At 44.5% G+C, this 27,364-nt stretch overlaps 1 protein-coding gene across 1 annotated transcript in view; it reads right to left on the reverse strand.

Moving 5' to 3' along the window:
• The window catches only part of PLXNA2 (plexin A2), a 473,762-nt gene that overhangs the window by 156,315 nt on the left and 290,083 nt on the right, over nucleotides 1-27,364 (reverse strand). Inside the window, exons 5-6 of the mRNA XM_069238625.1 lie at nucleotides 18,732-18,832; nucleotides 4,241-4,364 (exon numbers count right to left, since the gene is read on the reverse strand). Coding sequence (XP_069094726.1) covers nucleotides 4,241-4,364; nucleotides 18,732-18,832 — 225 coding nt within the window. The remainder of the gene's footprint in view (nucleotides 1-4,240; nucleotides 4,365-18,731; nucleotides 18,833-27,364) is intronic.

Consider the following 27,364-nt stretch of genomic DNA (forward strand, 5'->3'; position numbering starts at 1 on the left):
AGACGGGTATTCAGGATAGCGCTATATAATAAGAATACATTGTCACAGTATACCATACATTTCTAGCATGCTCTGGGGTGATCTGGGAGATGGGGAGTCAGGGGGTTAGTGCGTTTTCATGAGATGTGGCTTCATCCATGACTGTGAGCCGGTCCTTTCAGAGCTGAAAGGGCGCTCGTAAATCAACACGGCAGGTCTGTGACCCCATCAGACTATGCGGGTGAAAGCAAGGGAATACGCTTTCCCTTCATCTCCTCGCTCCAGAACCCTCCCTGTGTGGCTAATGGCGGTCACCGCATGGCCAAGCGTGGCAAGGAGCGCAGGCAGCCGGCTTGGATTAATACTGGAGTACGCCAGCTCCATTGACTGATTGGAGAAGGAGGGGCCGGGAGGGGGGAGTTGGGGCAGCATCATGAGAGCACTATATCACCCCATCAGGATTACAGTACTCAAGGGAGCCCCCATATGTGTACCAGTCCAGACAAAAGGTGGATGTCGGCTACTACAACAAACCTCTGATGCTTTCAAGCGGCCATTTACGGACCAAGCGCTATACAAAGTAACCCGCATACAAAAAAGGAACAAATACAAAAATGCTTTGAGCATCAAAGTGGAAATACTGCGGAGACACAGCGACCATCAAATAATCGACTGCGTTTCTAATTCTAATTCTATTCTGAAACCCTATTACTTCGAAAATGTTCTGAGCCTCGAGTACTTAATTGATCTTCTCAAGACGAAATGCTTTAAAAGATCTGTTTAGCCATAGTCCCCAATAATCAGAGCAAATATTGTGTTAGATAGTCCAGGAGCTGCTTAATCAATAACAGTGCCCTGTCCCAGCAAGGGCAGAAACAGAGCAATTGCCCCATGCTCTTTTACTGGGGTGTTACGATCACTCCTCCATGTGGAGAATTTGGGGATAAGGCCTACGAAGACCCTCCACACAGTCTGGGGTGATACTACAACCACTCTCAAAGATGATGTCCCTCAGAGCTTTAGAGATCAGGACCTCACCTGGAATCCATGCGTTCCTCTTCACACACGGTTCCCAATGTGGTTGCCTGAGGAATCCTCCCACCACGAGCTTCTCCACTGGCCAGGTGAAAGACGGACATTTTTATGGGTAGAATGTGCATAGCATGCCCGGCTGAAAAGTGGGAGCAAGTGACCCATTCCTACCCTTCAGGAATGTCAGGGTGGATAGTAACAATTCCTCAACCAAAGGCAGGATGAACTCCTGAGGATAAGAGCCAGCTTCACCTGGGTCACAAGTAGGGTACTGCTCAGGGTACTGTGGACACGTGTGGACCCAGAATCCTACCCAGTTACTACTCTTGTCCGTGACTCCAAACAACACTGTTGCTATTGAGTGGAGAGCGACTGCGCCCCTCTGAGGGATTGGGTGCTAATCTCTGCTGTCCCTCCCAGTCCTTGGAGGGATCCACACAGGCCAGGCTTCCATCTGGGGCACAATCCTGGGCATATAAGGCAACCCCAGTCTATGATCTGTCTCCAGACCAAGTGACTCAGTCTTTCCGAACAGTCAGACCCAGACTGACTTTAAGTGCACCCATCCGCACACCCGGCCAGCCATGCACACTGGCTGCCTGGCACTGCCCAAGAGGTCTGTGGCTCTGTTCTCTCATTGATTAAGACATGTAGAAGTTACACTGGCAAACTAGGCTGTGCCAACACTCCCAAGAGGCGAATGGGAGCATGTTTACCATGAAAAGCCCTGTATTGTTCACATTCCTTCTATGCATCGTCCTGCTAACACCTTAAAGTTATACTATGTGATTCTAAGAATATGATGCTCCAGCACACTGATGAATTTTTCATCTATCTCTATGAGCAAGTTATATTCTTGTGCCATTGTAACCCCTGGACAGCCAGTTGTCAATTGCAATACTTTGACGTGCTGCTCTGCTGGCAACCCAGGCAAAGGCTTGGTTTAAAATGTCTCACAACCTAAGGCTACATACGCATCCCCCATCCAGCCTCCCACGCCCTTGCGTTAGTGTGGGACCCTCTTTTGCCCCCGATCCCATACGTGTGTTGCATCCTCCTGCTCCCTGTGGGTGTGTATGCCATCTTCCTTCCATCCTCTCACGCCCAGTGCGTGAGTGTGGCACACTCCTTCCATCCTCTTCCACCCCGTGCATAAGTATGGTCCTCTGTTTCCATCCTCCTCCACCCTGTGCGTGTGATTGGCACACTCCTTCAGTTCTCCCACGCTCAATGCGTGAGTGTGGCACACTCCTTCCATCCTCCTCCACTTCATATGTGGGCGAGCTGCATGCCACAATCCTTGTCATTGCCCACAACATGGCTGTGCCTACAGTCGAAAAAGGACACCGTTACTAACACATTGTTGCTGTACACAAATATTGGTTAATACTCCCAGAAGCATTTGGGAGGAGTTGTCCTGTGTTTGAAATATCGGTTTGTAAGAATATATAGCTCTGTATGGTTTAGAGCTTTTCCCCGCAGAACATTGTGCCGGCTCAGATTGACCTGATGGCCATTCGTGCATTGCCCCAAATGTGTGCCAGAAGGACAAGGTGGACGGTTCTTGCCTCAGAGGCCTCTTTGATGGTGGTGACCATCAGTGGGGGAAGGCTGAAGTTCTGTGGGCTCCCTGTAAGTGGGGCATGTCATACTACCAGGCTGGGAGGCGCAGCGCTGTAGGTGTGAGCACATGAATGCAAGTACTACAATGAAAATTAAAAACTGAAATGTATACATTAGGTACACCTGAAATGTGCCACACTGAAATTTCTGAAGGAAGGGGGAGAAGGAGCAAAATAAGAGGACAGGAGTGGAAGAGGAAGGGAATAGCGAAAGGCCAAGAGGGGAGACGAGGCAGAAAGAAGCAGGGAAAGGAGCATGAAAAGAATAGAAGAGCGCGAGGTGCTGGGAAAGAGTTTGAATGAAAAGGATGTGATTAGAGGGATGGGGAACAGGTGAGCGAGAGAGGTGAAGAAGTAGGGGGACAGCGAGAGAAGGACAACTATCATAGGTTGGGAAAGATGCAAAGAGAGAGGGACTGAGTGGAATAGAAATTAAAGCTTAGCGGGAGAGAAATGGGGCGACTAAGGCTGGCTGAAGATAAAGAATATACATTTCAGATCGAGGCCAGGGCCCCCATGCCTGAACCAATCACCACATTCCAATGGCAGGCCCTGCCCCCTGGAAACACCAAAACTGGAGAATTACAAAATTTTGAAACAAAGTAAGCGAAAGGCAAACCTAATCGTTAACAGTGAAGAGTGTGAGCATCTGCACGGTGGGGCAGAACATACTTTTAATGCTGACAGCCTCCTTTTTGCTGGAGATCCAATCTTAAATCCCGCTCCATCACTGGGTGGGCCCTTTTTCACTGAAAGGGATGACAAGCCCTGGAACTGACCTGCCTCAGTCCCAGTGCTCCATTTCCAGCCTTCATCTTCACCCTGCCCCCTGGTACTGCATCATTGGAACCCAGGTGACCATAGAATCCGTCTTCCATTATCCACATCCACCATGCCCCAGAACACTTCACCCCTGCTGGCAGCCTCAATGCATCTATCGCCTTTCTCATTACCAATGCAGCTTCCTCTCATCATTATCAGCCCTCATGCATTACCACCTCCTCCAGTACCTGCCCTGCATCACCACGATTTCCACCTCCCGCATACCAGAGCCTCCTTACCATCCTCAGTGCACCTTCACCTCATCCAGTACCAGTCCCACTGTCGAAAGCCATGCTTCACACTTCCTGGTGCGCGACTATGATCTGCCACACCTCACAGTACTGCCACCCTTTGCCAGAATCAATGTACTCACCAACACAAGCTGGGCCTCCTTTCTCCGTGGTCTAGCGCACATTACCAACCTACAGCGCTCGCCTGCTCTTTAGCAGGGGAGCTCTGTGGGGTGTAAAAACAAACGCCAGCACCACCGCTTCCACTTTCAGCCCATATTGCCAGCCTCCTCCAAGATTCCCACCTAGTCAGTACCAGCCTTCAAGCGCTGCCTCCGTGCATCCCCACCTGGCCAACTATTGTCACCCAGACCCACCACTCCCATGTGCCTGCGTCATCAAGTGTTGTCTTTTCCCCAAGTTGTGCCAGGAATCACTCTCACCAAGAGAGGGTGTGGGGGTAGGACATAGTGTGGATTCAAATAATGCCAGAACCTACGCCATGTTCACGCAGTTCAACGAAAATGAGAAGGCACATGATCGCCCTGCACTTACCGGGAGGCTGTGCTCGGAGACAGAGAGGCTGCTTGGCTGCACGGTGACACTGACACAATGAGCGAAATTGGTAGCAAATCTGTAGGGCTGGTCGGCAAGCTCACACTTATCCCTCCGAGAGCACCTGGGGGGAACAAGATGGAAGACACATGTTAAAGTAAGGTGTTTTCTTTTCAATTACCGGCCAAATAGGGATTCCCCTAAGCGCCCTGTTCTGGGGCTCCTGAGGACCTCTCAACCAGCATGCATTCATTTTTCCCTCAGGCAATCTCTTTGTGAGGACAATAAAACTGACCTTGAAAAATCCTCAAAGGCGACTGACTAGCAGAAATCTGACTCTGGGTGGCTTCAGTTTGACTGCATCTCTCAGTGTGGCGGACTAGAAGATTTAATGCGTGGATATTTCAAGAGGTGACATTTGCTCTAGACCTGCGAATATCCTGATGATCTTAGGTTAGATTCGCTACAATGCTTGCAGTGTGACTGTCTGTACATTATCTTTATCCAAGGCAGAAAAACTATTTCCAACAGCCGAGTAAGTGACATCTCGTCTAAAGCAGGAGCTACACCAGACACTTGGGTTGCATTTTTTGTCACTGTTAATTGCAGTCACCACTCATAATTTTGCATCTGTGAGAAGTTTTATATTTTCAAAATTAAAGCTACACCTGTGAGCTTTATAGGAAATGATGGCTGAAATTAAAGACATTCAACTCAAAAGGCTTGTTTCTTAAAAATATACGAAATGTACAAGTAAAGAAATGCACCTCTGGCTGAACGTACTTTCACTACTTTTTGGAATGCACAAATATTCACAGGATTATGCCGTGGTAACTGCACATGTGGGGGTTTCCACTCATAATCCTGGGAAGGTTATGTGACTTTTCCAGAGGGATCCTACTCCTGCTGTGCAAACAAACTTTTTTTAAATTATACTTTATTCCATTAAGGAGTAAAATATTTTTCTCCAAGGAGAAAGCCTTTCACTCACATACCCACCAAATCTGAGGTTGATCAATTTGCCTTCCCATGGTGATAGGAGATTAGAGACAGCCTTTTGCCGGAGTAAATATCTAACCCTTTCCAGCATGAACACAGGAGGTTTCAGAGTTTGAAAATGCCAAAACTTCCAAGAAAAACTTGGAATGCCCAATATCCTACTCCTTGAGAGGGAATGGAATTACAACTGTGGAGATCTCCACATTTGTGGTAGAGACATCTGCCCCTGTAAATTGGCTTACCCCCGCCAGGATTCCTTTAGAAATTCCTTTCAGGCATGAAAAATGTCATTTCGGTTCTAAACTTCTGTTTACCACTGAATTTACCTTTGTGTGTCTGGTCCAAAAGAGGTCTCTTATAGACCAAGGATTCTATTTAATTATTTCTTGTTTTGAATAGATTTTAAAGACACAATGGACAGAAAAAAGATCAATTCTCTACATGCAGGTAAGACCCAAAAGCCACCATAACTAAGTACCGATATGGATTATTAGCTGTCGGCTAAAACTATCCAAACAATCATTACCTTTGTGTGCGATTTCTACCACCAATAAATTATTGCTAAAGCAACTAACGAATCAGCCAAGCCCACCCTATGCAAGTGATACTCGTCCAGCATTTCTTTGTAATTAGTCACAGTAGCTATTTATATTGTGAGTTTAAGTCCACAAGGACATTATTCTAAGGCTAGCACCATCCTGTCAATTTCCATAGTCAATCCATGGAACGACCTCAATCAAGACACTGCACATGTACACAATAAATACATAATAACATAAAATAAAACTACATTTTTATCCCATTTGTGGTGCATTCATCAAACATCTGCTACAGATTTAGAATTTCATTACTTAAACTTCTCAGTACCTTGGAAAGGTAACTACCTACTACACCGGGATGTTAAGCTGGGAATTACATAGAGAAATGGTGTTTACCGAATCAAATTCTGGAATTTTTGGAAGGTCTGCAGAGGTATGCTGTTTATTGCAAAACTTAGAATTCTGTTCCCTGTTTAAAATGATGTCTGAGCAAGAATCCGATTCCACACAAAGAATCATGGCCATAGTGGCATAGACACCTCAGAACAATGGATTGCAATTTAAAAATGGCACACTGCAGCATTCTTCTTTTTAAAAAAAAGAAAGTGTACGTAAATAGTGCTCTCAACCTCAGATCTTCGATTTGCTAGTAGGTAGACTCATTGTGCTTTCATATGATAAAATGCATACATTCACACCATAATTCATGACAAAAATGCACCCTGATTCTTGATTAATAATGCTAATGCTATATATTTACCATTTACATAGAACTCTCTTCAAATCGGTTGGACTGTTGGTACTTAAATATAAGATATTATTTGGATAAGTACAGTTTTTATACATCACCACCTCCAGAATAATGAAAGACTAAGTTGGTCATGCTTGGAGCAAATTTATTTTCAGGTTATTCAAAGGTAGACTGATGTGGGTGCTTAACACAATGAGGTATCTCATAAGAATATACTTTAAGGTCAGGAAATCATACGTTTTAGACCTTTTGCATCAACAGAATGTGCTGTACCGGTCCCTAATACCGTGGAAGTTAAGTCTTTCATTTGATTCAATTTCTTCTTTTCTATGAGGAACATATTCCATCATATTCCATCTGACAAGCAAATGATCACAATGTGAATGTGACGAAGAAGCTCCTGGACTGGGCAGTTACTTATGCCATTGAAGGAAACATATTAAATGAAATAATAGGTATGTGCTGACACAACAGTTTACTCGGAGAACGTGACTACCAATAAAAAAAAACGAAATAAAATACCTAGGCCACACTGCATTATCTGAAAACCCAGACTGATGCTGGTGCAAGAGCAGAGGAGGAGGAAAAATCATAGGATACCCTAAAATACTGCTCCTCTCACAACCATGGCTTTGCCTTTTCCTAAACTCAGCAGTGTCCAGGAGCAGATGTAGTTAACTTCTCAAAGACCAAGTAGTCTGTAGGAATAGATGATCCGTGTTCTTGCCAACCTCTCCTACATGTGCACCATCTATATTATTTTTCCACTCTCTCCCTGGTGATAATACCAGTTCTCCAAAGCAAGATCTTAAATCCACATTTAATTGATTAGTTCTTCTGCTGATTGTGAATTTGTATGCATCCCAGGGCTTCCAAAACCCGAGCAGGTTTCACTTGTTGGCTAACAAACAGATGTATGTTGATCTTGCCTAGATGTCTCACATAAATTACCACAGTGTCAGTAATTTCCTCTAAAAGTTCACATTTCTGCTTTGACATTCCAGCAATGCTTAAAATTACCCTGAATGTATACCAAGCCCCTAGGCTAATGCTGTGAATGATTTGGGCTGTGCACCCTGTTAGATCGGTTCTACCAAAGGCAAAGCACATAAAAGCCCTCCACTCCCAAAGCAGAGAAAAGCGATTTGAAAACTATTGGTACTTTTGTCCCCACAGGCTTCAAGTCTTTATTGAATTTTAAAAAATCTAGTCTCTGCTGGTAGCAAAATCATCAATATTACACATTTTGAGAGGAGAAATATATTTTGGGATGAACGCAAAATGGAAATTAGGAATCAATTCTTCCCTGCCACATTCACCCTGAAATCAATTTCCTATACCCGGCTGACTGCTTAATTCTTCCTTCCAGCATTCTGTCTAGGCACGAGCCGGGGAACAACACTCTGTCAATATTATTTTCTTTCCTGCCAATGACATACCCTAGAGTAGATTTACTAGTGCACAATTTGGGGCTGTGTGCCGTTGATCTAAAATATGCATTATCATAACCGCTGGGACTCTGGGGAACCCGAAGCCCTAGAGCTAATTTCATAATATGAAAAATCTGTCATCAAAGAGCAACCAAAAATAATAATTCTGACTGAGAACATAAGGCTGCGATCCCAGAATGCCCTGGGCTATGAGATAAAATACCAGATCTGAGAAGTCAGCGAAATAAAAGAAGGATCACATTGGCAAACTCTCAAGAAAGCTACCATAACACTTTTATCTCACATAGTAAGATTTTTCAAAACACATCACTCTTTCTGGATAATCTGCATGTCATTATTTCAACCATAAAATACATGCTTATTGATTTTCAGATTTCAGGACCAAACACTAGTGCTTGAAAAAAAAATTAATCTAAATTCTACGGTATTGAAGATCAGCATGGAAATCCTACACTATTTGCAATGGTGTACTCTCGGAGTGTTTCAAAATGTTTTTTCTATTTTAAAATATAATTAATGACTTTTGTTTATTTGCCAAGATGTTGTTAGAGCTCTTCAAATAAATGCAGGGGCCACTTTTGTGGATTATTGGGCAGGTGGCAAGACTGTCGCTAAATGGAACCCATCGACCGAACTAAAGGTTCCTTATGCTTTGTTTTTGCAGTAGAAAATATATATTTTCCCAGATAATATATTCACTGTTCATTCACAATGCAGCACTTCATCAAATAAAAACATCAACTTGAATGTTTAAGTTGAAACGTTTGAAAAGGGTATTGTCCTAAGATGTGCACATGCGCACACAGCTTTCGCATGTACCATGATTTTGGTGTTATGATTCCTCGAGAAAAGTGCTGCCGCAAATGTATTCAATATGCATATTGTCCTATGTACAGGATCATTTATCTCCATTTTTAGATCTCACCTAGAGACAGTGTGTAGCTGTCTGTTGATGAAAGCCTCTTGAGAGCATCCGAAAAACTGACATCTAGCTTAGTGTCTGCTCATTGCTTACGTGAGTTGGCTTTATTGTCACTTTTATTTACATGCTTCTTATTCCTTATCTTGCCTTCTTATTTTTCTTCTAGTATTTGGCCTGCCCCTAGAGCACAGACTCTTTCCCACCCCTTTGATTGGCTAACTTTCATCCTTTCATTGTTCACATTTAGGAAACTACTTTTTTCTTTTCCTTTAAGGGCTCTATGAGAGAGCATGTGTTTCTTTGATCTCCCTTGTGCTGCTCGCCTCTCTCACATACCTACTCTTGTCCATTACCTCCTCGTCACCCATCCCTCGATATGCTCCTCCAGTGCTAACAATACCCCTCACAGTAATTGTAATTACTTTTAAGAGGGCCCTGCTGCCACTGCTTGCTGTCAGGCTGCTCCACGTGGCATAAAGCGCTTTGGTGCACCTCCTTTGCTCCCTACCTGTTGCTTTCCACCAACCAACCACCCCACCTACAGCAGTCATTTTGTTATTTATTTACTTTATTATTTGTTTTGGGGGCGCTGGAAACTGCTGTTTGCTATCAGTCCGTTCTCTCAACCGAGATGGTCTTTTTATTCATTTACTGATCTAAGTGGATCCACCATCGGCTGCTACTTGTGGCCGCTGGTTGTGTGGCTCGATACAAGAGTGGCCAGTCACACAAAGAGCAGTAGAGGCAGAAGTAGGAGCAGAAGTACTAGTAGTTTAATCTTTAAGCCCCTGCTCCCCTCTGAGGAGTGACTAGACCTACATGCTGTGCCCTATCTACTGCGCAAACTATATCCAACAATCAGGTCCTATATACTTCCTGCTTCCCATCTCTGCCTTCTCCTCCTCATATGTCACCTCCTACCGAGGACTCGTGGCTGTCACTCAAGATATCCGGCATCTCATAAAGCCCATGCATTTTTAGAGGGTACTGTCACCTACAGCTTATATTCCAGCACTTATACACAACCACGTATCTAAAATATAACAATCTACAAAGATGACCAACTTGTCAGCTCCTCTATCTCACGGCGCCTGTGGAGTTCAAGATGTACATGTAATAAAACCAGATGTATCAAAGATTATTTCGACTGACCCTCCTCTTTGTTTAATAGTGCAGTGATGACAGCACCCTGCATCTCTCCACGCGACAGTGGCACTCCCGCTGTACTGCACACATGGCTGTGTCACTGTCCATAAAGGTGGCAGAGACGGACTTCTACCAAATCCGCTGAAGATCATCCTTTTCTGTACAGCCATAGAGTCCACTGCCTGCTTCAAATTCATCTTCCCATCCAGTAGCACTCACTCCCAATAATGTATTTTAGTTACCTGTGGCCCTCAGCACAACCTACACTCTCTATGGCCTCCCATCCCTAATGGCATCACTCCCAGAGATCCAAACCACAACCCAAAATACAAAAATACAATTTGGAGCCCAGTCCTCTCTCTATGCAAACATTAGCACTCATTCATCCAACACTCATGCATATGAAACCTTCATAATCCCTATCTGATGTTGGACACATTATCGCAGGCCCATAAACCTTTCAATGCCTCAGCCTCTTGCCACATCAGCACTCAGGGCCAGCTTCAGCGCTCGTGGCGCCCGGTGCAGCAATGTTTTTTGCCGCTCCCCACCCCATGACCACCTCCTCGGATTCACTCACTACCAACCGGCAGAAGTGTGCTCATCTCTCCATATCCTCTCTCTCACATGCATTTCATTTGTTTTAAAGCGCTGGTAAAGTGTGGCTTCACTAATCCACTCAGTTGTCCACATAAAATACTGGTCTGTTCTTGGCTGCAGGCATTTTAACCCTCTGTGCTACTTTATGGTGAGTCAAAACTGACACTGGACAAGATCTCTCTGTCTTGCAAGAACATTAATTGCAAGAGCTATCTTGACATTTTGATTGCTTCCTGAAGGCTGGATGTATAAGGAACTTTTCAGCAGGTGATTTTAAATCGCAAGATTCGTAAATTATTGCTAAACACAGTGCGCCCCTGAGGTCAGTGCCCCCCCATCCAGGTCAGCGCCCGGTGGGGCCGCAACGGTCGCACTGCTCTAAAGCCAACCCTGAAAGCACTCCTCCTATCCCACCTACCATCAGTAGCTTCATTGTCAAAAGAAAGTTTAAAGCCAGCTTTAATCCTACTTACTTTGACCAGGTTGAAAAGAACCTACCCCAATTTCTAGAAACCTTCAATGATGTTTCAGTGTTATCCTTCAGATAGCATCAGACTCTACTGCCCCCTCACAGGATACGCTCTTGTCAACAGAGAATCCTCATTCTAATTGGACGCCCTCCTGCCAATGGGATACTGACTGTACTAAGGACATCCTCATGCAAACGGGAGACAAATGTTCCAAGGGAGAGATCCTCTTGCTCCACCTTAAAATGGGAGAAATACAGTAGGACTTGCATTAATGAAGGTGGAGCAATAGGATGTGAGTTGCAATACTGGTTTTCCTTTGACCGCGCTGTGTGATCCTGGAAGTCTCTCAGCCACCTTTAACCCCCTTCCTTCCATTGAACATCAGCTCAGTTACCTATCAGAGACAAATTAAAGTGCTTATAAAATTGTGCAAGTACCAGTATCAGGTACAATTTAAGAAACAAAAAGCTTGACACACATTTCCTGGACCAGCCCCTTGGATAGCTTCAGCACCCTGAGACCAGTTTTCAATTAAAAACCTCAGCATCTCGGCCTGGCGGCTCTATGCTGGGCACGCCAGCGTGCAGTGACAGGACGCTCTTCACCACAGACTTCATTTAGCTGACAGACCATGAGCATAAGTGACATATTTAACAAGGCGCTACCCTTTAGGGACCTGCCAACCTCTTGCGTGTGGCCTACAATTATTAAATGGAGAGGCCTGATGGAGTTGCCTTATGAATATATTAAGGGGCCGAAGATTCTCTCTCCCTACATGAGCACACCGGCTGCCAACAAGCTCACAGAGCCACAGGGCAGACAAGCACTGTGCAGTGACTGTGCAGGGTGGCACTGCCATGCAAGGGCTGGCATTTCACAGACTGGTGATCATAGAGTAACAATACTCATATATGGCAGGAGCAGTTAGAGGCTGCCACGTGTATAATCACCATCTCCCCACTAAATGGCATCAATGCCAGCGTGTGGATGAGCCGTGCCATAGCGCCAATGTCAACATATGTTAAAGAGGAGAAAATGGCACTGCACGGGTATGCTGAACCTGCCATTAGCGTGACCTCGACCTGCTTCAATAAAGAATACCCTATTGCCTCCCCACCCCCGAAGAGATTAACAGATACATCGCCCCACTAGGCACCAACCTGGTGTTTGTTTCTTGAAACATAGGTCTGCGTGTTCCAGTGCTCCTTGCACGGCCTGAGTTCACATCCATGGAGCCCAGCCTTCATATTGTACAAAGACAGCACTTCAGTTACGTAGGCCTCTTCACAACGGTGCCAAGAGTCCCTTGAACAGGTATATAGCACCTAAATAAGGAACAAATACGACGTGGGGGAAGGTAGATGGCGGACGCTCGTGTAGGTATTTCTCAGAGGAGTCCACTAGCTAGCAGCCTCGGAGGAGCTCAAACACCACATTCCGCCGCCATTGCAAAGGTTTACGAGCGGCGCTTGAGCAGCAGTGCCAGGTGACCGGGCACTGAGGAGCAAAGCCAACACATATAGGGGTATGCCCAAATAACCCCACCGTACCTGGGCTGCGCCCGTTCAAAGCACACGCATGGTGTCCTGTAGGGATCATTCTGGTTATAAAATTTAACCACAGTGAAATGATTCAGTTAAACTGCGTCCTAAGAGTAAATCAAATCAACACAATTTATTCAATTAGTTTGTGGTTGACCATGTAATGTTACTACTCCACATTCAAATCCTTGGAGTATCTTTAAAAATACATAAATAAACCCTTCACAAATACAAAATATGAGTTGCCGGATACTGAACAGGATGTCTACTCTCTTCCTTATAACAGGTGTGGTTGCTGTATTTAATTCACATGTAATCCACGTGGAGATATTTGCACAGAAAAAAATCGTAGACATGGGCAATGATGTCTTCTCTTTATTCCTAAGTCCATATGACTCCATTGTTCTTTAAAACTTTGAAAGTAACTTCTCCTTCATATAATGTCGACATTTTTGCGCCAGAAACGCTTTGCAGGCCTCTTCAGGACTAGGGGAAGATTGAAGGCCCTTACAGTCTTGACATCATCATGCTCATGACTCATTACGCCTATATAACGTAAAAGCCTCAGCCGTGCTGTTGTTGTGGGTGAAAAGGCCTTTCTCCGCTTCTGAACACGTTGAAGCCCATAGTCCGCTACAGGAACAGCTTTCTTGCTGTGCCAAGTCCAGGTGCACCCCAGGGGCTCGAGGGGTGTTGCTCTGCCCCCCACCCTTCAGAGCATGTAAGTTGCCCGAGCAGAGTGGGCACATCGCTTCCCTGGTACAACAGTGGGTAAGGAGGGCTTCACATTGAGCCACTTCGGGCAATCGCTTATCACAGCTCAGTGGACCAAGCCCACCTAACCTAGCTGCAAGCGCACGGTGTGCCACGTGACACACAGATATAAGTGTGCAAAAAGGGAGCAGACAGGGCTGCCTCTCTCTGGGCTGAGTGAAAAAACGCAAAGGTGACAGGAAAGGAGTGCTTCTACTACTTAAAATAAGAAACATTCCTGAGGCCCCCTTTTGCATATTCATGCATTAATTGAAATACTTATTATAGTTATTTACCATGTCGCTGACTTAAAAGCATTTGTCTGTACAATGTTTGGCAAAAAGCTATTTGGGTCACAAAAGTGGTGTCATTTAGTGTCAAAGAAAGGACTACCCTGGCGAGATGGCTGCAGACTGGAAAGTCAAGGGTGGCCATGGAGTGAGTGCATGAGCACGCGCTCCCAGTGACATGCTGTACCTTGAGGGACAAGGAAGTGGTATGGCGTGTATCCAAGGAGACAGAGATGCACACATTGAGTCGCATGACAGGTGGAATCATTGAGTAGGCTACTGATGTGTCTCCTCGACAGTGGCGGCAGCTAGGGTCACGTACGAGATTGACATTTAGGGCGCTTTTCCAACGCAGCGCCTCGAGTCACTCAGCAGGTAGAAGACGTTGGTGATCAGGTGAAAGCAAATCATGACAGATCGGGTGGCATCAGTTTAAGTGGTGAACAAAGGGGATCGGGAAAGCAGACACCAGGACGCTTATCCTCTTTGAGAAGAGTTCAAAGGAGGAAGCGATCACCTTACAGGTCAGAACACTGGGACGGGTCCCTGGGGGTCTGCATCATAAACCCACAATCACGCAGGCCTTGTTTCCATGAAGACTATGAGTGCTTGTGGCAATAATGCCAAACACTTTAAGAGTGCAAGGTCAAGTTAAGAGTCAAGTCAAGTTTCTATAGAAGGAACGAAGGCTTATTATCTTCACAAAACAAGAAACAGACTGCCTCACAAAGAGGCTGACTCCAGCCAACCTCCCTTTCAGAAATTGGTCTGAATAGATATTTTTTAAGTCAGGGAGATAGACAAATGTGTATGTCTGCTATGTGGCATTCCTACCTATGGGTAAAGCAAACTTCTAGCCACAACAGGGGCCTTGAGGTGATGAACGAACAAAAGAAATAGCTACTATCTACTTAAGACATATTGAAAGAAGACACATAAGAGACAGAAGAGATAGGCAAAGCAGAGACATAAGGGACCGGCATAGAAGGGATATAGAGGGAAAAGAAAAAGAAGAGACAGTCCTAGAAGGCACAGACAGACGGGGCAATGTAAAGCATCGTATTATACAGAGAATGGTACAGGTGGTTGACACTGAGCAAAGAGGAAGGACATACTAGAAGCCATAGAGAGATGACAGATGAGACCGAAGTGGCAGGTTAGATGCAGAAGAGAAGGACATCAAAAGAATAGAGGGACCTGATACAATGAAGCGATAGACACAACAGATATAAAACCAATGTAAGAGAGACAAGAGTTGGACAGGTTGAGGAGACAAACGGCACAGTGACAGAAAAGTTAAAATAGAGAGACGGGTAGGATAGAGACATTGAAGAGAGAGACACATAAGACATAATGTGGATCGAAGAGACAGAAGAGATATACAAACATTAGAGATAGAAGGACATTGTAAAAGAGGTAGACGGATACAGACTAATCGAGGGGAAAGAGAGAACTCAGAAATTGGAACGAGAAGCCTCAGAGATGGATAGATGCAAGGGACTGAACTGATTGAGGAGAGTGAAAGAAGGTAAAGAGGAGAAACACATGAGAAATAGAGGTGGAGAAGAGAGCTAGAAATGATAAGGAATGAAATGTAAAAAAGCAAGAAGAAATAGATAGATGGCAGAAGCCCCCACACCATTACTGAAGTTTAAAAATACTGAAAATAATTTGAACTTGGAGTAATGTCCTCAATACCCTATGAGGAACTTTCTAAGAATTTGGGGAAATCTAAAGGGTACGGTTCTGGAGAGTGCTTAAAAAAATATTTTCTAAAGGTCTACTGGAATTCCTTCCTTGAATTATACAACCTCATATCTTCCATCATGTTCTAGGTGCCAGATCTAGCCTTGTCACCTCCTTGACAGCCTCCATCAAACATTGTATTTACAAATATTTATTATGATGCTTTGATGACTGCGAAGTGGCCCGGTTCAGTGTCTGGAGTTGTTTTCATGACCAGTTAGATTGACCGCTCGCATTTATCATCTGCAATAGACCTTGCTTGTCAGAGGTGTATGACAAACAATTCAGTAGACTTTGTTCCCCTTAAACACTAAAGAGAACTAAACGAAAACACTGACCACGCTTCTTTGCCATGACACAGAATTATCCCCATTTCCGTACAGACCTGTAGCTCACTCTGCTTCAGATGTCATTTGAGGAGGAACAGGGCAACATCTGAAGATAAATGTAGTGTAACAGAGATAACAACTGTTTCCATGCCTAGTACTACTACTAATAACAATAACAATAATAATAATATGCATTTATAGTGCACATAATCCACAATCTTGCAACTTCCAAGCACTTTATAAAACTCAGCTTATTAATATGTCAATTTAGTACTCATTTAATCACTAAATGAAATTCTGAGCAGTGAACCCGTGAAGAAAGGTCCCACACAGATCTCGACACGAGGCATTTAACCTTCTCCGCTTTACTCCTCGACTGACCGGATCCCAATCCTCCTTGCTCCACGCGTTAGAGGTCGTTAGCAAGGGTTATAGAGCTCCCAGAATGTTGGGAGGGACATACGCTTTCCCAACCTACATAGAAACCCTTGTGGGATGAGGCTGCATAAAAAAAGATGAAATATAATAAAAGGCATTACATAGCAAGTGACCTTCAAGAAGCCCCGCTGCGAGAGGAGGCAGAAAGGAGCATGCCGGTGGCTTGTTTTCTGAGATATTAAAGCGCAGCGCTAGTCAGTCCCTCCGGAAAGAGAACTGGAGCTCTTCTGAAATACAAAGGCCATATTTGTTATTTATTGAAGCAATTCTTTTTTCCTTCCAGTCGAGCGGTCCTGGTTTTATAGGTTTACCTTATGAGATATATAGAAAAAAAAAGCTTAAAAATAAGAGATCTGTTTTGAGATGCACCTTCAAGTGAAAATGTACTTTTATTTACACGAAAATGTGATTTTTTTATGGATGCGGCCATAAATTTGATATGCCGCAAACCCTTAGCAAGCTCAGCTATAGAAGCTATGTGAATGAAAAATCCATAGTTATGGCAGCATTGTATAGGTCAGATCTGATCTGAAAATATGTCACTGGCTGCACATATGTGCTTCCTGTGTGTTGGCTGTAAGAATGATTTGACACACCCCTGAGTAGGAGAATGTGAGAAATGTAGTGAGTTCACAATAGACTGAACTAGTTAACAACCGGCTCGTCACTGCTGTGTAGTGATAGCACGAGCAACCTGAGGTCAGACCGTAGATGAAATAGTGTTACTTACTCAACAACACTGCACACAACACACAACTTCATAATCTCTCAGTTTGTAGTTTAGAGCATTCTGAACCATGAGCAAAGGATGCTGTGGGGTAACAAGACTATTTTTAAAACCCTCCACAGATAGTCTTAGAACAGGAAGATCTTAGCACCCTGGCACTTTTTAAACAGCTAGGATTTTCCACTAATGGGGAGGCAAGAAAAACAGTCCCCACTGGCCCAGAGCCCGACTAATCCCGGAAAGAAGAGACATGGCTACAGAATTCAAGCAAAGCTCAGAAAGTGACGTGTATTGTGAAAATAAAGTCACGATGGCAAGGACAGATCTAAACAGTTTACACTGAGGGATAAACAGTGTGTGCGCCAGCCAGGCAATGAGTTATACCCTGTGTACATTTCCTTCGGAGTCAGTTGCATATTTCAGGAAGTACCGGTGGGTCCAGGATGACTTCAATCTGGTTTTATGTAACAAGAGAATTTTACAAATAGACGCTATAGCCAAGTGAGAATAAAAGTAATGCACTTTCTATGCAGTGAAGGATCCGAAGCGCTGTCTCTCCAGTCAACAATCCTCCCTACCCCAACACCAGCACTGACAACAAAATAAACATGTAAGAGGTTTGTACTGCACACATCTAAACTTGCACCTCTGGGGAAGACAGAGATACCCAATGCAGAAGAAGAGAGGCATTTATTAAAAAAATTAAAACATGTGCTTTTAATAAGTATCTACATGTCCCAGGTGCATATCTAGGGTACAGATCTGTCTATTCAACTCACCCACACCTCCACCGTAACCATGCAACAAGTATATACCAGTGACACTGACATATTCTTCCATGAATCCATATGTGTAACCAAATGCATCCATCCGTCTGTCCATTGGCCCTTCCCTCCACCCATCCATTCACTCATCCATCCATTCAACCGCCCATCCGTCCGTATCCATCCCAAATCTACACACAATGTCCTGTTCCTGAACCTCTGCTGCATCTGCCATCAGAAGTGTTGACTGTCCGTGAACAACCCACTTGGATAAGGTAATGACCACAGAGGCTGGCAGTGTCACAAACAGACCTGGCCTTTTCCAATGAATCCTTGGAATTTCAATGTCCTTCACATATGTGTTCACCTGAGTCCTATACCTCTGAAGACAGAGAGTGTGGGTACAGTTAACTGAATGTATCTTCACCCCTAACCACTCCAATCACCCTGTTCTGTCTTTTGAATGTACGAGGCTAAAGCAAGAATCGAATTACTTAACCAAGCAAACCCATAGTCACAAAAATGCCCTTTGCAAAAGCGGACTTACTTGTGTACATATTACAGCAAACACACTCTTGCCCAACTAGACACACCAGCTGTCAGCCATAACACAGATTGTTTCTCTGTTGACAGAATAGATCTAGGCATGATAAATCACATCCTGCCCTAGGAATCTCAACAATTTGCTCTTCGAAAAGCCATGTCACTGCCAATGGACACCAAGATGGGCGCTGCTCCAGAGAGCTACTTTCTGCATGCAACGCAGGGCTGATTTTATGGCGCAAAAAGATCACTGCAGGATACTGCAACCTGTCTCCAGAAAGGTATCACCCAAGACGTTAAAAGTGCACCATCTTCCATGAGGAACTTCACAATGCTATGATCCACAAATATTTACTTTGAAGTATTTTGAACCCTTTCTCCGATCCTTCCCAGGCCCTCGTGGAACCAGAGGCCCCTGGGAACTTCTGCTCTGCCATCACCGAATGATGAAAGCCAGCTAAGAGGAGAAGAAGCGAACTTACATGTTATGAAGGACGCACCATCCGCAGTGAGGGTCTCCAGAGCTCAGGCACTCTCCACATGTGGAGTACTGCTCGCAGGACTCCACGGGCACCCTGTACACCTAAGGATGAAAAGAGAAAGGGTGGCACAATGTCAGTACGCTGCCATATTTAAAGAAAGTATCTATAAACCAATGTCAGAGCAACACACATCAAAACACAGGCTACTGGATTAGGACTATTTAAGCAACAGGAACACATGAAGAAGATAGAGCTCAAGGATAAAGGGAGTTGTGGTGTCAGAGACAAAATACAAGGCTAATGATAGGGAAAGAACGCAGAATGAGCCAAGACCATCAGATACCCGTATCCAAGGTTTCCAGTATCCTGAGCATGGCCCATGATTAGGTTGTTGTTACCACCACACACCTCAATAGGGTCATGGATGATGTAGAATAGACTACTGCAGTTTTTCTACAGACTTGGTTGCAGCCACCTTGCTAATGTGTTGCCCCTGGTGCTGCATGGGTTCACCACAAGAGATCACATAGGCCCCTGAGGATGGATAGCTTTGAAACCCATGACCACCTCTCAATACAAGCAGAGAAAAGGGTAATATGCAATGTCAGAGGAACACTGGATGAATGACTCCGTAAAAGCAGCAAATGTAGTATGTAATGACTGTGATCACATGGAAAAAAAATTCCTTTTCCCATAAACGGAACACATAGGCGTATACTGGCCTCCTATGACTAGTTACACCAAAAGAGATGGGTGTGTGGGACGGAGTAGGTGAGCGGGAGTAGGAAAGGCCCACACCATGTGCTTTCAATACCTTGGAGAGATCATGCATTTGCTACACAAATCTGAATGCAACCTGCAGATTACAAACTCGAATACCTTACAGGGCGGATCCAAACATTCATCTTGAAGGATACACCTGGCATTGAATCTTAAGATGCGAGTCACATCTAAAAACCCACTATCTCTAAAAAGCAGCCGTCACTATGTATCATTGCCCCATCGATCACTTTATCGCAACATGACAATCAAATAGAAGACTGAATTGAATATTGGGTAATTTGTAAGCGTCGTCAGAACTTCAACCTGGCATATCAATACATTTAAGAATGTGATACTTCACAATTGGCTGTCGATTTCGCCCTCAGTCATACATACTAAAAACGTAATTATATTTCGAACTGATATGAAAGTTGTCACAATGTAAACAAACCTGGTCCTACAGCTTCCGGATACCATTTTGTTTCTTACGACCTTTGCCGTTTCGTTGGAGATTTTCGTGACGAAAGTTCTGAGAGAGTTTAGCCTGACAAAGCGAGAACTGGAAGTCAAGTCACGCAGCATTATCTCAAATTCTTAGACCCCCGTGAGGCCACACCTGTCCCTGAAATGTGCCCACTGCTCTCAGCAGGAGCGAGGGGAACAAAGGGGCCTGTCTGGAGCGCGGCCTGCGCCGAGCGAGGGGAACACAGGCCTTTGTGTGCGCCACGCACAGTTGGCCGGTTGCGGGGCTCCGGTTCCAGGCTCCCAGGACTGGGGCTCACCACCGGTGCCAGGGCGGAGCACAGAGTGCCGTCAGGTGGCTTCATGGATCACAAAGGCCTGTGTTTTCCCCGACAGTCTGGGCATATGGCAGCGCCGTCACCGCCTTCTTTCATTCTCCACATTCCTGTCAGCTGCAGACCCCATGGCTGAAGTCAGGTGGCAGTCAGTGCAGCAGATGCTCTGCCAGGGGGCCCCGCGGGGGGCTGTGCCCGAACGCTGCCTGTCCGCCCGCCTTGCGACTGCTTTAGACATAGGAGCTCTGTTGAAGGAGAGGGGCTGCGGTCGGTGGGAGATATGCTAAGTTTGCGAGGCACAGCTGCCACAGCAGAGTTCGCCCCCTCTGCCCTCCCAGTGATGGCCTAAAGAAGCTAATATTAAAATTTAACACACGTTGCAACAAAGGAACTGTCGGGGGGCAAGAAAACTTCACACGATAATACATGTGCTACATGTAGCGCTGGCCGTCACACGTGGTCAAGTTGCCTTCAAGTTCAGATGTTACTTTTTCTAAATTCACCCACGACTAGTGTCGGTCCATTGCACAGCCGTTCTTTGGGCAAACTGTCAGAAAGACTCATGGACTCTGCCTGGCTAGCTTTCCGAGATGAACGACATTTGGAATGCCTGACTGGGGCCATCAGTGATCTGGAGCTCAGACCCAGCCATTGTTTGCGTGTCCTTCCTCCGCGTGCGCCCTCTGCAGGCCTGCCTGAAATGGCTGCCTGTGTGGCGAGGCTGTCCCCTGCAGCACTGTCTGCCACAAGGTGACTGTTCAGCCTGCAGGGACGGGCACGAGACAGCTCGGAATTATTTTACCATCCAGATGTTATAGTGATCTCCGAGCACGAATCATGAGAGGAAATGTGGCCGAGGGACACGCTGCGCATATAAATGTTATGATACATATTCAGTCAAAGCTGCTCACATTCCTACAATTGCTGATACTCACAATGATAACAACATTCCAGTGTAGTTTAGGCACACGATAAATCAAAGTGTCCCTTTGCAAATAAATAACAAATGCCAATATTACCCGACTCTATGGTCCTCATGTTTTTGGATTTGAAAGGATGAAGGATCTCACTGAGATCGCAACCCATGACCCCCTCAGGCCACATTCAAACCTTCCAGGAAATCAAACCAGCAGAGAGGCATTGGCAAGTTAGCCCATCATGAAAATGATTCACATCATCAACAAGTTTTTGTTGCCTTCTTTTTCTCTCTAATTCGCTTTTTGTAATTTTTTGGTTCTCTATTTTTTTTTTACAGTAAACAAGTAACATTCCTCTCCATTCTCTATCATGTTCCCCTGCAGCCATATTAAGAGATTTAACCATATATTCTGGGGGCAAGCGAAAGCATGGTGCATCCTCATTTCTGAAGCTCATTGTTTCCTCCATTCCATGGTTCCAAGGAAATGCACATATGATGCAAACTCCGAAGTCAATGACTCTCTCTTATTTTCTGTAAAAATGTCCTTTACGATACACTTTTTAAAAAAAGGGCCCGCCACTACCACAGTATTAATACCTTAATTCCATATTTTGCTTATCTTCTTTTTTTCAATCTTTCCATCTTCAATTCCTTCCATTCCCTCCTTTCTCTCCCAACCAGCACATAATATCTGGGTAACATTTACCACCCTCTGGTTATTTGCCAAGGTAAACAGTGTGATTATTTCACTTCAATGCTAGGGAAGAGGAAAGACCATCATGCACTCTTTGACACCCTCACAGGTTGAAATACAACACATCATTTGACTCCGGTGAGCTCTTCTCTGTAAAACAAAAATGTGTATTGACATCTCAATACACAGATTTTGACAAAGAGGATCTCTGGAATGTTTCTTGATAGACACTCTTCATTGATGTCTCAGTTAACAGAGACAACTACTTCTTAAGCAATGCAAAAGCAAGAGGTATCCTTATGTTCAAAAGACCCCTAGTCCAATTGGGCAATTCACAGAGTATGGGAGGTGCCATAAATCATTTACTTATAGCTCTTGAATACTTTTCAGCTCCATCTAATAAAGTCCAAATGACTACTGGGTAATTTCCTAATGACTCCACGACTGTACCCGCTCACTTACTGGATGCACACAGAGGAGACATTACTACACCCCCCCATTTAGTTGCCAGTTCACTGGCTCCAGCGCTGTTCGATAAGTTGGTGATTTTTACTTATTACTGATCCTGGGAAACCCAAACAGCAGCTCCTTTCTGAGTCTTATAGCCAACAATGTAACAACAAAAAAAGCTGCCCTATTAAAAGAAAGAAATCTGAGGTACCTTTCCCATTTTGTGATTACTAACGCATCCGCACCTGACCGAACAAACCCCGCCACTGCAGCACAGCACCAGGAGACCTGCCGGAGCTGCTGGAGTTCATACAGAAAATCTATTTTTAATGGCTTGAGGGGGATTCGGGGAGCGTGTGAGGGGGGCCACCAAGTAATTCCATGTAATTAAAGCGATCTATCACTCAGCGAAGAGAAACAGCAACTTGATGATGCTTCCAATTAGATTTCTCGCTCCCAAAAACACAGCACAAGTTCCTCTTGGTGTAGCAGAACTAAGGGCGAAGGAGGAAAGCCTGAATTAACAGGACACCCCAAGAGGGAAGAGAGCAGCAGGTTCACGCAGCAGAACTAAAGATTGATATCCTGAGACTTGGTTGAGAGTGACACGTAGGGGACTGTGTCAAAATATCAACCCTAATGGAAAAAAGTAGACACAGCCAGCTGTAACAGACCAAACCCCTGTGGGACAGGCCAGGTCACGTTCTGGATGACATGCACCACTACTGGATTGGAATTACAAATTGAGACCAGCCCCAGAGACATATGTGATTCCTTCTCCATGGTGAAGCAGAGTTTAACACCGGAGAAGGATCTGAACAATGCCTTGCAAACTGTTTTGAGTACAGCTGCAGGAGACTGTGATAAAGCAACCTGAAAAAGATTTCAGGTCTACAGGCCATTTGTGAACTGTTTATCATCACAGAGAATGGCTATTGCTTAAAGCCTGTTGGCATTAACAACTATGAAAATGGCTTTTGTTTCAACATGGTGCCATGTCACTTAGACGCCATGTTTTGTAAGCCAATTAGTTCTACGAGAACAGGCATTTAGGTCCAATGGATGAAACCAGATCGGATCAAGACTCCAACTCCCTGAATGCATTTGGCCGTAAACAGAAGGGTCAGGCTCGAAAGTTGGTACCCCCAGGAGTAGAATCACTCTAATTACAGTGCTAATGAGATAACTTCATTAGAGTTTGTTGGGATCACTGAAGCTGAATCAATTGAAAGCCATGGGGTTATTAGAAGGACATTATTGACAGTCACTAAAACAACAATATTGACGTTTGTGGAATTCAGGATGTTAGCTGAACAGAGGTCACTAAGAGGGAAATGTGGGGGACATGCAATTTAAAGACATTAAAGATCAAATTTTTGGTAATCGTTCTAACACAATAAGTTGGCAAGGTGAAAGTCAACTATCAAAAAGAACTAGGAAAAAGTTCGTAAATCACTTTATTTTATTTTATTTTATTTTATTTTTTAGTGTTGCACCAACATAAGGCTTTGTACCCCTAGATAGCTACAAAAATAATAGCAAAGTTCAGAAAATAAAGATAGTCACAGATAACAAAGAGAACTTTTTGGAACAAGACTACCAACGGGGTCATGACTTAAGCACCTCACTATGGCGCACCAAGATGCGTTCCTGATTCATAGGAAATAGTGGAAGGTGAAGATCACCAAGTCATATAGTTTATTTATAATCCTATTTCTTGATCTTACTTGCAGGCTCATTTACAGCCCACTGGCTCAACAATGGCTATGGCCCCTGGCCTCTGGTGGATGACTGCCTGCCATAATTGGAGTTCTCAACCTCCCATTCCTGTAATTGTAAGAAAGGCTAGATGTGGAGGAGGTGCTAAGTTTGTTCGATCTGCTCCGCAAAGATTTTGGTTTTCCAGAAACCTAGGACGTGGGGGTTTGTTAATGAATAACAAAAAATCAATGTTCCTGATGTACAGGGAGCTTTGTCCTTGAGTGTGGGGTTCACTGGGTGATTTTCCCACCCTTGACCACCATGCCTCACATACAGATGGGTGAGCCACCCTTTCTAGGGTGGGGTGACCACCATTTTGACCTGGTGGATCAAAGGTGGACCGGGGCAAAGGGTTTTAGTTGGCAGAGGTGACGGTTCTTCATTGATGGAAACCTAGTTTTTCTCCTGCCTGTAAAAGGGACAGAGAATCTCATGTTCGGCGGGACTGATTTTCTTGATGCTCTTGCTCCACAGACTCTACATGGCCATCTTAATTTCCCATCTTACCCTGGCTGTTCCTCAATGCTTACTTGTCCTTGCTGAATTTCAGCCTGTTCGAATTTATGCTCCTTTGAATCCCAACTTGTCTGGGAACTTTTGCTATATTTGAGGGGTAGGGATGAACATCACAGGCTCATTTTGCTGTACATTACTGGCGGTTGCTTCATCGCTAAATTCTGACTCATGGCTCCCTAAATTTCACAGAGAAGTTACCAAAACATTAAAGAGAGACTGACTCCTATGCCCTGCAAGCGTCAAGGGTTCGGAAAAGCCAAATCGGTGGTGGCTTTTTTTTTCTACTGCACTGCCAAGCTATGAAATTCTCTTCCATTTTCTTTTAGGTCTGCACCCAGCTACTTTCCATTTAGAAAACAAACTGAACACATAGTTTTCAGCAGTCTTAACGTCTTCATGCTCACCTTCAGGATCTCAGGGTCACAATGCTCATTTTTGGAGTAACAGTGTGTTTTATAAGTACTATTGGTTGATTGATTGAATCATTCATTCACAACACCAAACAGTCTTTCTACTTTGACAGAAGTCAATGTTGCTCAAAAGATAAAATGTGAAGAGCTTTTCATCCCAGTATTGCACATTGGTCGCACAACCTTCCAAACAGAACTCCTTCAGTAAAATCTGACTTGTGTCATAGTAGTAGTGTTTCCCTGGCATACACATACATTCAGCTATGCCCAGCAGACATGCAACAGACAAACAGTTGTGGGCAACAAAGACACTTCTCTTTATCCTATACTTAAAATATGTTCTTAACTTCAAATGTATGACTGCGGCACAATGTTATAGTACAGCAAACTCTAGATGAGCCTTGTACTCTTATCTAGCAAGAGTTAGGTCATAAGTAGGAATAATGCAATATGAAACAAGCATGGAACTGGCCCTTTTTAAGAAGAGAGAAAGAGAACTGTGGAAGAGGGAGTGCTTGTAATTGTGCCATAAGTGATGTCCAGTCTACTTCATGTAAGATCACACTAAGTCGGCATTGTGGCACCAAAACCCTATAGATCCATTAAGTTTTGGAGAAGAATCCAGATTGCAGGGTTTCATTGACGTCCAACAAGAATGAAGCCATTGTCCATACCCCTACCAAGGCAGCGTACCTTCCACAGGTTCAATTTACCAAGGTAGATCTAAGAGAAGTCCGTAGGCAGGGCCAGCCTTAGCACTGGTGGCACCCTCTGCGACGTTTGTTGGCGCCTCCCAATGACCACCAGGGATTCCCTCACTACCACCCTTTAACAGTGACCCTCAAGTCTCCATAACCACTCTCTCTCAGATGCATTTAATTAGTTTTATAGTGCCACTCATACCAGTGTAGGTTGTCAGTGCACTTTACATTACACAGACAATCAATCATAGTTGTGTAAATCAGTGTACAAGAAATGTTACATACAACCGAGGACTACATGGTGTAGGCGTCACTTTTCATATATACTACTAGGCTGCAAAGTTTAAAAGTGCTTGCTCTGGAGAAGCACAATCTCACAATTTACAATGAAAGACCATGGTTGGAGGTTCTCTTTTATAATAAGAATCGATTTCTACACAAATGAACCTTTTTTGCAACATTAGGATAATGAAAGATGGGAAAACTCATAACACTCTAATCTATACCGTGCAGCATACATGCACTTCTTTGATGAAAGTTAATAGTTCACTGTTCTATATTAGGATTTTAACTTACAAACTGCAAGTAAGAAAAGAACCCCTCTGACAAAAGTGGTAACCCATTAACCTATTTGCATTATATGCACGTTGTAATGTGCGGGGTACTTGTCCTTTGCAGCAGGCATATTAACCCTCTCTGCTACCTTAAAGCTTCCACTAGAGAACACTCCGATCTCTCTTCATACAGAACATTAATTTCCAGTGTTGTCTTGACATTTTTATTGTTGCCTGAAAATAGCTGGAGGCACACGCCTCAGCAGGTGCTTTTAAAATCATAATATACATGCAAACAGGGTGCCCTCAAACCAAGTAAGCACCCGGTGCGGTGACACCGGTCGCACTGCCCTAGAGGCGGCCCTGTCCGTAGGGCCTAAGTGGCACAGAGCAGACACCTCTCCGGAAGTCGACCCACAGATGGAGGTTTGCCAAGCCCACTGCAATGGAAGGGCTGGGACACTCCACGTGCTAGAGTGCAAACTTGTGCTTCGAAACAGATCAGACTGTCATTATTTAATTGATCTTAATTAGAAAACTTTAGGCCACAGAAAGCAGTTCCTGTACAGCCCCTGCCAACCCTTGCTCAGTTCTGGCATGGCAGCTGGGCTCTCCCAGGCAGCCAGCTTCGCCTGTGAATCGCTTCCAGGTTTCCACGCAGACTTGGAGAGTGCTGAATGCAAGGCGCATTCCAGCGTCAGATCTTGGCCCCGCACTCCAGGAGGGGGCGGGGCCCTCCTGAACTTTAATCACACTGCATTATGTAAACAGGAAAAACCAAAAAAACTGAAACGGGTGTTGGGCTCGAGTTCTAGAAAAACAACATATGGGGAGAGCGGCTGTCATTCCTTTGAGGGCTGAAGCGCCTCAGACTAAGGTCTGGTGGCATGAAAACATGGAACACGACGTCACTTTCATAGAAATATTGATTTCCCGTGATGGAAGGCTTCAGTTCTTATAGGAAGCAGTTGTGGGACAGACAACCAAAGGGCCTTGTCGCCACAAGACATCTGGCAATGCCATCAAAGAAGTGATGGCAACACTCTAGAATCGACTCAGACGGTAAGTC

Source organism: Pleurodeles waltl, chromosome 6 (genome assembly GCF_031143425.1).
Source record: "Pleurodeles waltl isolate 20211129_DDA chromosome 6, aPleWal1.hap1.20221129, whole genome shotgun sequence".
Lineage (NCBI taxonomy): Eukaryota > Metazoa > Chordata > Amphibia > Caudata > Salamandridae > Pleurodeles > Pleurodeles waltl.